The 14175-nt window shown below is 43.3% G+C and overlaps 1 protein-coding gene across 1 annotated transcript in view; it reads right to left on the bottom strand.

Annotated features, from left to right (window-relative positions):
• Nucleotides 1-14175, bottom strand: part of RSKR (ribosomal protein S6 kinase related) — a gene marked incomplete at its 5' end in the record, with an annotated part of 33174 nt that overhangs the window by 15870 nt on the left and 3129 nt on the right. Inside the window, 3 exons of the mRNA XM_073565526.1 lie at nucleotides 399-467; nucleotides 548-631; nucleotides 2334-2582. Coding sequence (XP_073421627.1) covers nucleotides 399-467; nucleotides 548-631; nucleotides 2334-2582 — 402 coding nt within the window. The remainder of the gene's footprint in view (nucleotides 1-398; nucleotides 468-547; nucleotides 632-2333; nucleotides 2583-14175) is intronic.

The following is a 14175-nucleotide window of genomic DNA, read 5'->3' as shown; positions in this document are numbered from 1 at the left end:
TATAGACGTTTCGGTCACAACGACCTTCATCAATGTACCAAGTAATGTACTGTAAGCTTGTGATAATAGGGCAGACTGTCCCTTAGGTAGCAATGAGGTATTGGAGGACCATAAATCAGTCCAGTAGGAGAGGGTTAACAACGAGCAAAGATGCGGTATCCACCGCTTGTCCAGAGAGTTTAATTAAATCATATTCTTCACTGGATTCTAATGTGTGTGCCAAGCTGATATATAGAAGGTTACGGATTGGGATCCTACTTGAGCACCACTGGCTTATAGTTGTGCCAATGGTTCTATGCAGACTACAGCAATGTGACCTTGTAACAATACTAAAATACGATTTTTTTTTATCTCGCATTCTATACTTCAGTTCCCTCCACCCAGAGTAGCAGTCATACCTGTATGCTGACCTCCTCTTTACATTGTTTTAGGGTGTTGCGTCGGAGAATCTCCCCTTTGGGCAATACCTGAGAATAACAAATTCATATATCAACCACGAACATCTAGGTGTCAAAATATTTGGAAAATGTGAAAATTGATGTCTCACCTTTAAGGCAAAGATCTTTTGCTCGGTGCAGTTTAATACTTTGAGTACCGGACCAAGGGATCCTTTAGCAACACAACCTAAAATCTATATCACATGAAACATTGGTTATTTCACAGAAAGAAGTTACAAAACTTAATAGGTGGTTTGTGAGATTACCCCTATAAGTAATTTTTTTGTCGTTTTTGTTTATGGATTATAGAAAAGTCACACAATTTTTCAATCTACTTTCTTTCATCATTTGCAGAGTTTTCATATGAGATATTTGCTGTCCTTTTTTTGCAACAAATTCTTAAAAATGGCGCATGTAGATTGGGAAGTTTGCTCAATAGTCAAAAATAGTCATTATTTTTGTCTTTTATTTTTCCTTGCAAGTTTTTTTAGTGCAAAAAGTCACGAGTTTTGCAAAATTGCATAAAAATTGAGCCAAATTATCTGCCACATATAAAATTACTCCATGAGGAATATTAGAGCACATTTGAGACGGATATTTTGATTTTTTTGAAAAGTTGCAAATGAAGAATCAGACAAAAACATCTAGAAATCCGAATCTCTAGTGAACTTACAAAAAACAAACAAAGACATGAGGACAAAAAATGAAAAAAAGAGGCTAAAAACATCAAAAACTCAACATACAAATAAGCACAAATGCAACAATTAATCAAGATCTTTGTGCTTCAATTGACTATTATATTTTAGTTTGCTGTCAGAGAATGGGAATATTCTCTTTTACATCATACATTATCATACATTATAGCAGAGATGGTGGGCCATTTGTGGTCCTTTTCTCTGACCGCAGTACTCAGGCCGGCAGGCGCGTTTTGGTGGCCGTAGGCCCGTTAATTGCTCTGGAGACTGCGAGCACGCGAATGTAGCATTCAGTGGAGAGCGTGCACGGAAGATGCTGACGTACCTTGGAGTCAGCGCGCTCTGCGCTCCAGTCCCACCAGTGACAACAGCAGCCCCAGCCTGTCCTGTAATGTCTATGTCCCCAGCCTCTCATGTGATGTATATTTGTCCCCAGCCCCTCCTGTGATGCGTATATGCCCCCCAGCCCCTCCTGTGATGCGCATATGCCCCCCACTGTCTATTGTGATGCGTATATGCCCCCCAGCCCCTCCTGTGATACGTATATGCCCCCCAGCCCCTCCTGTTATGCGTATATGTCCCCCACTGTCTATTGTGATGCGTATATGCCCCCAGTGTCTCCTGTGATGTAAATATGCCCCCGACATCACATTAGGGGTGAGTTAATTGACTAATTACAGCAGAATACATTTTTAAATTGATAATTTTTACAGCCTGTGAATGATGGTAGAAATATGTAAATGGCTCCCGGCAGAAAAAAATGTTCCCCATATTCTGCCTGATTCAAATGAGAGAAAATTTGCTGGTGTGACCCTAGGAGAGGTCATCAATATCAGGTCAATGAAGGTCCAGTTAGTATCCCACCAATCAGCTGTTAGCAGCTCTCTGCTCTAATCAGGTGCAGAGCCAGAAGAGCACAGCTCCGTACTCTGTTTAGTGGCCATTCTCAGGTACTGCAGCTCAGCTCCTATTGAAGTAAATGAGTATTGAGCTGCACTACACAATGATGGCCACTAAGCAGTGTATGGAGCTGTGCTGTTGCAGCTCTGCACATTGCTCTGTGCCAACAGATGATGGGTGGGCTGCCAGGGGTAGAATCCCTTCTGATGTCAATGACCTATCCAAAGTGTTGACCTTCGATAAAGTCCTGGAGATCTGTTTAAACAATAAATACTTATTCACATTTACATATAATAATGACCTTTAACTTTGGCTGTGCAGTCGGAGACCAAACTGGGAACTCCGGCAGGAATAAGGATATACATTGTGGGAGACTCCGCTCGGCCACCTTCTCTTCCGGAGGGCTAGTCTGATGCGCTGTCATAAGCTTGTTCTTCACTGTACGTCCAGTGTCCCACAGCTGGCTCAGTCGTGATGAAGTCTGGATTTCCCCATTCCACAAATCTTTCCAGGGAGGAACCCACAGGTTGGGTGAAAAAGAGGTGGAATTCTGCAGTACAAGAAGGGACATTACAGAAGATGGCACCTATCAGCCCTCTGTTATACCCAGCCCCGTGGCCAGCGCTAGATGAAGGCACACACTGAATCTTCCACTTTGAACAGATGAATCATATTTTCAGGAATTCTGTAGTCAGATTCTCAAACATTGATGCATCTAGTGGAACTTCTGGATTTTGTAATAATCAGTTTCAATATTACTTTTATAAAAAAAACAACACTTAGAGATCAAGCTCTCCATGTACCCACCACACCCGACGCGCGTTTCGCTTGAAAGGCTTTGTCCAGATCCCTTTACCTTATTTGCACTTTAGATGATACTGTGAAGATCTGAGGTTGTGGGTTATAAAAAAAAAATCTCCTAGGCAGGTTAACGATGCAACTATTTTTATTCCATACATCCATGGTTGTACAAAAAGTCCAGGTAGATGGTCAACATACAATGTCATCAGTCCACAAGTGAGATCAGTAGTTCCACTGGTCCCGTACCAGGCGATACCCACTGTCTACCAACTTTTGGTTGGCCCACAGCTTTTGGTATCTCCAGCCGGTATAGTGTGCAGTCACAGTCTATGTTCCTCCAGATGATGGATATCATGACCGTAGCTCACGTTTACCCCTCCAGCCAACAATCAATCCATCCCAGCTTCGATCCTTTCCCTTCGAAGTCCCTCCAACAACTGCCTGATTCAACCCATGTGCCTTTTTCTCCCTCCCCTTAAACAATTTTCTTCGGTCACAGAACAAAGCATATTCCATCACATGGGGCTGTATGCGAGACCCCCTGTGGTGGCAGCTTCCTTGGGTCTACTATCCCCATCACACAATGGGCCTAAGGGTACCGTTACACTAAGCGAAGCACCAGCGATCCCGACAACGATACGACCTGGTAAGGATCGCCAGTACGTCGCTACATGGTCGCTAGTAAGCGGTCAAACAGACAGGTCTACCCAACGATGCAGTAACGATACGGTGATCTGTATAACGACCTCGGCGGTCATTTGTACCTTGTCACAGAGTAGCTATTCTGACAACTCCCGCCTGCGTCCCTGAGTTCTGCATCGCCAACGAGGTCGCTCGTCGGCGTCAAACAAAGCGCTGCATGCTGGCCAGCTGGACGCCAACGACCAGATGGCTTGGGACATTCGAGTACGATCAGCGATATCCAGCGTGGGGGCCGGTCGCTGCTACGTGTCACATGTAGCGAGATCGCTGTTGCGTCACAAAATCAGTGACGCAACAGTGATCTCGCTAACGATCTCGTTATGCGAGACGGGGCCTTAAGAGTGGGAATAGAATGGTGTGAGACCTTGCAATACAGAGGGGATTGATAGGATGATTGCTTTTACATTTACCCTTAGCCATACATAAGATCTAGCCTGCTCATCTTCCTCTGCTTACTGTCAATGAATGGAAACATTGATTCTTGAGGACTAACTGACGAGTAAGCAAATCACGAATAAAACACAGCAAGAAAATATCTAAGAAAACACAACAATATGGATGCAACCGGTGCTCCGAGCTGGAAAAAGTCTCTATCTCGTAGAGGTGTGGACTCCCCTCTGCGTCCACTTGTCCTATAATCTTTAGTAAGCGGCCATATCCTCACCGATACCGTTATTGATGTCTTTTAGTTATATAGTATCTGGCCATGGTATGCATGTGTAGCCGTACCTGCACGTCACATACTTTGGTTTTATGCATGTTACATAGGAGTATTCCATTTAATGTTGTAATGCAGATGGTTTGATAAACACTATTTATCTATCCAGGTTTACCCACCCCTTCTTCGCCTGTTCTTGTGTATTCCACTCCTACTTTTATTGTAATGAAAATTTGTTCTTATATCTATACATGGTTTATACATGTTCCTTTTACATTTTGTTCAATAAAGATGATTTTAGCCCTTTCTAAAAAAAAAAAATCTTGATCTCGCCAAGTGTTGGTTTCTAAAATATGCTTTTGGGACAATAATTTGGGATTAAGGAGAAAAGTAATCTGTCTCAATTTTAGAATTCTGTGTTGATCTCCTACCTTTGTGTCGCTGCTTGCGGCTCCCATTTCATTACTCAGGTCAGTTTAGATGTTTGGATGGATGGATGTGTTTTCATAGCCCCCCCCAGGACGCTTTGTGATCTGTGTGTTGGGTCACGTGAACAGCTAATCCGCTTTAGTTTGACAAACAACTTTAATCTTTTCCTAATCGCTGGTCATTACTTATGCATCCCAGATTTATAATTCATGAGTGCACTCCACATAGATATCTGGATATCATAACATATTGATTTCTTGGACTCCATTATTCCTTTTTTGTTACATGACGGACAATAGTAACTAAACTTGTATTATTTTTTTTAATAATTTTCTCCAGCCTGAAAAGTTATGAAATTTTACAAATCACCTTATTAGGTATTGGTCTACATTCTTGTAAAAAAAAAAAAAATAAGAAAAAACCCTTGGCTTTTCCCCAGTCTATTTGGCTGTCTTTAGCTGCATTGATATCAGAATGTACTCATGATGGCAGTGAAAGCGTCAGCATCTGTACCTCAACTTTGGGAATAAGTTGCTGCAGGAGACTGTTCTGATAAGGCTGGGGACACACTAATTAAATTCTGCTCAAACTCTGTCAGGGTTTGATCCGAGTGTCATCTTACTGTGATCCAATTCTCTCGCATGAGAAAATCATATTACTGGTGTGGAGAAGAAGGAGAAATTAATTGCTCCATCTTCTCCATAGTCTCTGTGGGAGTATATTGGACTGCTCTTAGATGACAAAAGAGCGCAGTCCGATGTTTCACGGCCCCTATAGACTTGTATGAGTGCATGCGATCAGATTATTGGACGCACTCGCCGCATGCGGAGATTGTTTTCTCGTGCCGAAAATCTACATTGACCAATAGTACAACATTGGGCCGAGTGCTAGCTCATAAAATGCTGGATAGCAAACGGCCGTGTTACATGACAGTGTACACAATTTCTAAGCGGAACACTCACAGGAGGAGGCAGGCGCTGACCCTTTCACTGTCATCAGCTGTACTCCAAATGATTTCTGCTATAATTGCAGGAAAATAGGCTGTGGAAAAGCAAGGGTTTGAGAGCGACTTACATGCAAATTTTGTAGAAGGAATGCAGACAAATATCTTAATAAATATCAAATATTTTAATAAAGTGATTTGCAAAATTTCATAATGTTCCATGCTGGACAAGAATATTTATTAACAAAAAAAAAACAAAAACTTAAAAGGGTTTATCCAGGACTTTTCTTTTTTTATGTATTTTACTATTGTCCTAAAAATTAACAGGCAATAGACTACTTGCATGTTCTACCCAACGCCGACACAGAGCAGTGATTGACCGCTCCTGCTGGCAATTCAGCTGCTTAACGTCTACAGACGGGCTGCACTGTCGACAGGACATGACTGCTGATGTCATGCCGATTGTCTACCTGTGGGGAGCCAGCTGGCAATCAGCATGGCATTGGCAGTCACGCCCCGTTCATAGAACCAAAGCTGCTGCTCTGTCAATGTGACGTCAATGGAAATCGCTGAATCGCTGGCAGGAGCAGTCTGTGGCCGCTCTTTGCCGGGAGAGATTGGTGGCAGCACAACAGACAGGTTGTTAGGAACTATCTGCCAAGAAAGAGAGAGACATAACCCACTGGGGAGAAGGTAATGCAAATAGGGTCTTATCGAACAAACATGAGTATTTTTATCAGATTGTGCTAACCTGATCAGTAATATTAAGCGTTGTGGTTTTGATTCAAAGCGACAGGCACTTCTTCAAGAAATCTATACAGCAATAAGTGAGGTTAAACTATAACTTTTAATATGTATAACTTAAAAGCTCCAATACAATAATGTCACCAAATAGTGATTATAAAAGGATGCCAGTTTAATGGGTAATCCCTGGAGGAAATTTGGAACCACCCAAATGCATCAGTCAGGATATAAAATGTTGCTAATATATCGTGTCAGGCAACAGTTTGTGTAAAGGATACAGCATTTAACAATTAGCACACGATGCCATAGCCAATTGCATATATATATTTTGTCTGACTAAACCAAAGAGGTTTATAGCCACAAGATACAGAAAGATGAGATATAAAAACAGGAACAATCTCACCGGTTTATGCATATGGCCAGGAGTCTCCAGGGATACTCTGTAAACACACAGGGAGGTAGTGATGGGAGGACAATACCCTGTCAATTCCCTCAAGAACTAACCATCATCTGATCCCCAGACTCCTGCCCTTACAAGGGCAGTCCACAGCTCACACTATATTGCACATGCCCTGCACTTTCCCTTAGAAGAGCGTCCCAACGCATTTCATCCAAGTAAATCTTCAGGGGACTAACTTGTTACAAAGTGCCATAGTGCTAAAGCGCAAGACATAGGTCCTCCTACTCTCAATGCTGTCTGCAGAGAGTGGAGGACGGAGGGCATATTTATATGGTAAGATGACATCAAACCATCCACACCTGATGCCATAATCAAACAATCAAAGTGTCACACAAATACTCACTCCCATATCTGGTATATCAAAATGTCCGTCATTAAGCGGTTCAGCATCCGTGGAACGCACGCCGAAATCGGCGCTTACTCCGCCCACACCAGCGTCACAAGTATAGAGCAAATCAAAAGAAAGGAAAAAGCCCCACTTCCTGTTGGACCACCAAGATGGAAGAGTGCCCCACTTCCGGTGACGTTTTTCTGGAGGCAGACCGCCTCAAATGCAGATGCCACACTTCCGGTCAGCGGACATATTAGAATAATGCCCCACTTCCGATGACGTTTTTCTGGAGGCGGACTGCCTCAAATGCAGATGCCACACTTCCGGTCAGCGGACATATTAGAATAATGCCCCACTTCCGGTGACGTTTTTCTGGAGGCGGACCGCCTCAAATGCAGATGCCACACTTCCGGTCAGCGGACATATTAGAATAATGCCCCACTTCCGGTGACGTTTTTCTGGAGGCGGACCGCCTCAAATGCAGATGCCACACTTCCGGTCAGCGGACATATTACAATAATGCCCCACTTCCGGTGACGCTTTGTATGTGGCATCTCCTCTTATTCCTGTTAGCGAACAAAGCGCTGACCGGCGCAGCCACAACAAAGGAGGGGCAAATACTCCCATCAGAGATGCACACCACTACAGGAGCCAAAAAAATAAATTAACCCCTTTCTAAACAGCGTCACAAGGGCGCATAAATAGGAGACAGTGGTCCACCTAACATCAAATATAGAAGGGTAAACAGTAGGGAGTAAAGTGTACACATGACAAGTCATTGAAGTTAAATGACAACAGGAGATACATATATGAGTGTATACATATGTATATACATATGCAAATCCTGATAATAGGTGACCAAATAGTGATTTAGGCTTAATAACGTTCCTAAATGTGGGTGAAAAACGAAAAGGGGAAAAAAGGAGGAATTCAAATAAAACAGTTATAATTGATTTGTTCATTGAGGCCCTTAGGTGCTACCGTGTCCAAATAAAAGATCCACTTGGCTTCACGTTGCAACAGGAACTGGTCCCAGTTGCCTCCTCTCTGTGGTTTAAAGACCCTGTCAATGGCAGTAAAGCTGAGGTGCGCGATCTGGCCATCATGTGCACCATGAGCATGTCTAGAAATTGGCGTATCCCTTTTATGTGTTACATCTCCCACATGTTCGCCAATCCTCCTCCTAAATTCACGGATTGTTTTGCCGACATATTCCAGTCCACATTTACAGGTGACCTTATAAATGACGCCCTTGGTGCTACAGTTCATAAAATGTTTAATAGAATAATTCTTCCCAGTCACATTACTCACAAAATCCCTACTTGCTCCAATGTGTGAGCAAGCCACACAATGACCACATTTGAAGCAACCCATGATGTCACTGTGGAGCCATGTTCTATTCACAGGAGTAGAAAAATGGCTCCGCACCAGTCTGTCATTCAAGGATCGTGCTTTCCTATATGTGATCATAGGGGAATCACTCAAATAAGGGGAGCAGTCATTGTCCATCTGTAATATGGACCAATGCTTCTTGATGATGTTCCTCACAGGAATTGCACCATTATCATAAGTTGTAATAAATCTAAGGGTATCATTCTCCAAAGGTTTCTTATTATTGGTGTTCAATAATTCAGAACGCATCCGACTCTTAGCTCCTTGGTAGGCCTGTTTTAACACTTTTTTGGGATAACCCCTATTCAGGAATCTATCCCTTATGTCCCTAGCTTGGGACTCAAACGTCGACATATCAGAGCAGTTCCTCCGGATTCTGAGATATTGTCCCTTAGGAATGGCTCTCTTTAAATGTTGGGGGTGGTGGCTCCCCCAATGTAGTAGGGAATTAGTGGAAGTGGGCTTTCTATACGTTGAAGTCCCCACCTCTCCTTTCTCATTTTTCTCAATCAAAATATCAAGGAACGGCAATATTGATGTCTCAAAAACAGCAGTAAAAAACAGGCCTATATCATTATGGTTCAGACCAGCCACAAATTCATCAAATTCCTCAACTGAGCCCCCCCACACAATGAATATATCATCTATGTACCGTGTCTATAGTTCAGGGACATGGCACATAACGAACCTTCATCTAACTCACCACCAAAAACCAAAGTCTCCTCCCACCAGCCGAGGAGGCGATTCGCATAAGCCGGTGCACAGGGGCTCCCCATAGCGGTCCCCCTCAGCTGGTGGTAGACCTTATGGTTAAAGACAAAGAAGTTTCTGGTTAAACAAAATCGAAGGAGCTCCAATATGAAAAAATTATGTTCTTGGAATTGACACCCCAGTAAGCCCCTCTAATCGACAGAGGAGGTCCGGTGTGTCCTTAACAAAAGACTGTAATGAAGAAACAAAAGGGGATAAGATCTTATCCAGATAAATCCCCACATTCTGACAGGGACTGCCAACTCCTGATACAATTGGCCTACCCTTAAGAGGACTAAACCCCTTAAGAATTTTGGGTAAAGGTACTGTCACACTTAGCGATGTACCAGCGATATGACGCGGTCAGGATCGCTGGTACATCGCTAAGTGGTCTCTAGTGAGCTGCCACACAGGCAGATCTCACCAGCGACATCGCTGGGGACGGGGGTCGCTACTTACCTGTCACACTAGGCGATCCTGCGTCCTCGCACCCGGCTCCACGCTCGTCGCTCGTCTCTCCACAGGAAGCGCCGCAGGAAGCTGGCGACGAGAAGTGGTCCTGAACGTTCTCGCGCGATCAGCGATAACCAGCGGGGGAGCCGGTCGTAGGTAAGTATCAGACACAGCGATATCGCTAGCAATATCGCTATAACGTCACAAGTTATAGCGATATTGCTAGCGATATCGCTTAGTGTGACAGTACCTTAAGAAGGTGGCAATGACTGGATGATTCGGGAATAAAAATTCAAATTCAGTCTTATTAATGATCTTTTTACTTAGGGCCTCTGATAGAATTTGTCGCAGTTCTTCTCGATAAACATTCATGGGATTGTGTGCCAGAACTTCATAAGTATCACTGTCAGAAAGGATAGTGTCACACATTTGTTGGTAATGATCCACCCCCAGGATGACAACATTGCCACCCTTATCAGAGGGTTTGATCACAATGCTGTCATCCCGTTCCAAATGCGCAATTGCATCAATTTCCTCCTTAGAACAGTTAAAGTGACAATAAAAATGATCATGCGAAAGCTCAATCAAATCCCGAGTCACTAAATTAAAGAACACATCAATTGCAGATAAATCACCAGTACTGTAGGTGGAGGCATTTTTGTGCTTCTATTTCTCAGTTCCGTAAAAGGTCCCTGACCCAAAGTATTGGGATTAATCTCAGAAAGAGAGTTGAGTAACCTAACATCAGGTAACATGTCTTCAGGAATACCTAATTCTTTTCTTTTCAAAATTCTTTTTATTAAAGAGTAAAAATAAGACATTCACATAAAGGTTACGATTCCTACACTTGAAACGGGATTAGGTAATGTGAAATGAGCGGTTGATAGCAGTATGAGTACAAACAAGGTGAGAAAAGAGGTCCGCACCATGATAGTGATTCAGTCCTCAGAGAACCGGACGAACCGGTTATGGTGCGGAGTGTAAGTCCATTGCAAGAATAAAGTAATACATATTTGAGTCCGTTCAGGTGTACCAATCTTGCCTGAAAATCAAAGTGTAGAGAATCATCTATAGATATAAATACGAAAAAAAAAAAAGGAGAGCAGAGAGTAAGACTAAAGAGAGAGGAATGGAGATAAGAATAGGTACAGTAAGAGGGGAAATAGTTGGAAAGGGGGAGGAAGAGGATAGGGGGAGGGGGGTAGGCGCGGTAGGTCGTGGAATGCGACAAAGTAAGATTTAATTTATTTAGTAAGGGATGAGGATCTATAGTTAACCCATGGTTGCCAAATGTCCAGGAAGGAAGCCTGAGCATGGTTCACCAGGAGCACCGTTTTTGCCACATGATAAAGCAAGTGAACCTTATCCTGGAGTTGCAGTAAAGTTGGAAGGCTAGTAGTTTTCCAGTGGACCGGTATTAACAATTTGGCCGCAGCAAGAATATGTTGGGCCAAAATCGATGCCTTTCTATGTTCAGGCCAGATCAAGAAATTCAATAAAGCTGTCTCTGGTTTCAGACTCAGTTTTTTCTGTACCACAGTATTAATAAGGTGCTCAACTTGTTGCCAGAATTTAAGGATGATGAGGCATTGCCACCAAATATGAAAATAGCTGCCAGTACCCGTTCCGCATCTCCAGCACGTAGGTGATGCATCTGCACTCCAACCAGAACTCCGGAGTGGTGTATGAAACCATCTCGTGATTATTTTGAAAGAGTTCTCCTGTGCTCGGACACTCTGGATCGGGCCATGGGAGTGCTTATAAATATAAAGAGTCTGCGCCGGTGTGAAGTGATAACCTAAGTCTCGTTCCCAATGAGAAATATATGCTCTCTTCGGGCAGGTATCAGAGGTCAATAGGGTCCGGTAGACAGTAGAGAATATTTTCTTGGGTCTAGAGATTCTGGTGCAAAGCATTTCATAGTTAGTTAGAACTCTGGCTAGATTGGTATGTTTAATATGCCGTTTTATAAATTCTTTGATGGAGCCGTATTGGACAAAGTTTAAAGATGATAAACTTGGGTGATGCTGCAATTCCGGTAGAGGGGCGAGCAATCCTTCCTGTAGTAAATGATCAATAGAAATGTTAGAGTACTTTAGATGATCTCTAGTTTGCCCTGAGTGTGGCATTGAATGGGCTAGAATGTCCGAGAGTCTAAGTAAGGGGGAGAGAGGTGGGGCTAAGATGTCTATGGAGTCTTGCCATATTTTGAGTGTGGCTTTAGTATGTGAATTTAGTAGAGGGGTGTTAGGTCGATTATGGGACTGTATTAGGAAAAGGGATCTGAGAGGAAGGGGGGCAAGTGCCTCCTCAATCTCGATCCACTGCCTATCTTTGGAACCTCGTAGGATGTCCACCGTCCTAGACAAGATTGCAGCTCTATAGTAGCGTCTGATGTCTGGTGCGCCCATCCCCCCCACATGTCCTTGGGAGCGTCAGCAAGCGGTAAGATATGCGGGGCTTTTTACTCTTCCACATATATATGGAGAAAAGGGAGTTCACTTTCTGAAGATAAGACAATGGTATTTTTATGGGTAACATCTGAAATAAGTAGGTAAATTTAGGGAGAATCAGACTTTTCATTATATTCTTCCTCCCCATCCATGATAGATAGGAGTCTCTCCACTGCTTAATTAGACTTACTGTGGAGTCAAGCAGAGGGAGAAAATTCAATTTAAATAAATCCCGGTCTGATCTACCTATCTTCACCCCAAGATAAGTGATATGGGACTTAGGCCAAGTGAACGGGTATAAGTTTTTCAGTTTTGTTAGGGAGTGTGTGGGGACATGAAAGTCCAGAGCTTCCGATTTGGACAAATTTATTTTGAAATTAGAGAGGTTGCCGTATTTCTCCACTAGCGCCATCAAAGCAAGGAGACCCTTTAGAGGATTGGATAAGAGGACTAGAAGGTCATCAGCAAAAGCTGCCGTTTTAAAATGAGAGTTGTATATTCTGATGCCCTCTATCCTCTGATTTTCTTGTATTGAGATCAATAAAGGCTCCATTGCCAGGACAAACAACAGTGGAGACAACGGGCAGCCCTGTCTGGTCCCATTGTGGATGGTAAATGTGTTCGTCAATGAATTGTTAATCTTGATGCGTGCAGTCGGGTTATGATACATAGCCATAATGGCTGTAACTAGCGCAGATGGCAAGCCGAAGCGTAAGAGCGTCTCCTCCAAATAAATCCAGTCCACCCTGTCGAAGGCCTTTTCAGCATCTGTACCCAGCAAAACTAAAGGGATCTTGTGAGCTTTGGCATATTGAAGGAGGTGTAGAATTTTGTGAGTATTATCCTTTCCCTCTCTCCCGCCCACAAAACCAGTTTGATTCAATGAGATCAGATCTGGCAAGAACTCGGCAATCCTACGTGCAAACATGCTGGCCAGTAGTTTCAGGTCAATATTCAACAGAGATATGGGTCTGTAGCTGCTACATAAGGTCGGGTCCTTGCCATCTTTGTGTATTAATGATATTTTGGCTTTGAGCATTTGTTGTGGAAGTGGTTGACCCTCAAGTGTATCGTTACAGATCTTCAGGAGATGAGGCAAGAGGAGGGGGGAGAAAGTTTTGTAATATTGTGCCGAGAATCCAACTGGGCCAGGGGCTTTGCCTTTAGGACACTTCGACAGGGTAGACCGAAGCTCCTCCAGCGTGAAAGGTTTAGTTAGTTCATTTTGTTGAGATATTGTTAATGTAGGGAGATTCAACGTCTGCAGAAAGTGAGCAGTGTCTGACCTTCTCTGCAGCATATGAGCCCCCGTGTCACTTGGACGGAGATTATAAAGCTGTGTATAGTATTCCAGAAAGGCTGTCTCAATATGGGTGGGGTTCTGTGCTGTAACACCATGGGAGTTCATGATGGAGTGGATTTGGGTTCGGGCTTGCCTTATACGGAGCCAGGATAGAAAGAATTTGGAGGCCTTATCTCCATGCGCAAACATTCTATTTTTCCATGACCTATACATTTTTGCCGAACTGGCATTAAGAATATCTTTCAATTTTTGTCTCTTGTGAGGGATGGAGGCTAGAGTTGTATGGTCAATGTTTTTTTTGTGTCGCATCTCCAGCTCAGCTATATCGTCGTATAAGCTCTGGACTTCCTGATGTCTCTTTTTATTGTAATAAGATGCAATGGAGATAAGTTCGCCTCTCAGCACTGTTTTATGCGCTTCTCAAAGGGTCTGGGTGGAGGTCCCCTCTATTTCGTTTTGTTGGAAGTATTGATGAAGTCTTTTATTAAGTCGCGCCCAAATATCAGGTAAGCCCAGCAGTGATTAATTTATTTGCCAAGACCTGGTACCTGAGTGCGTTCTGGGTGTAGAAATTGATATTAAAACAGTGGCATGGTCTGAGTAAGCGTTCGGGGTTATGTTTGCAGTAGACAGTCTTGGCAAGAGCGATCTCGGCACAAAAATGTAATCTATACGATGATAGGACTTATGGGGGTTGGAACAGAAAGTGTAATCTCGTGCGGAG

This window comes from Dendrobates tinctorius, unplaced genomic scaffold (genome assembly GCF_039654945.1).
Source record: "Dendrobates tinctorius isolate UK_male_01 unplaced genomic scaffold, ASM3965494v1 ptg000016l, whole genome shotgun sequence".
Classification (NCBI taxonomy): Eukaryota; Metazoa; Chordata; class Amphibia; order Anura; family Dendrobatidae; genus Dendrobates; species Dendrobates tinctorius.
The sequence above is the reverse complement of the archived record's forward strand: the minus strand, read 5'-3'. Positions and strand labels throughout refer to the sequence as shown.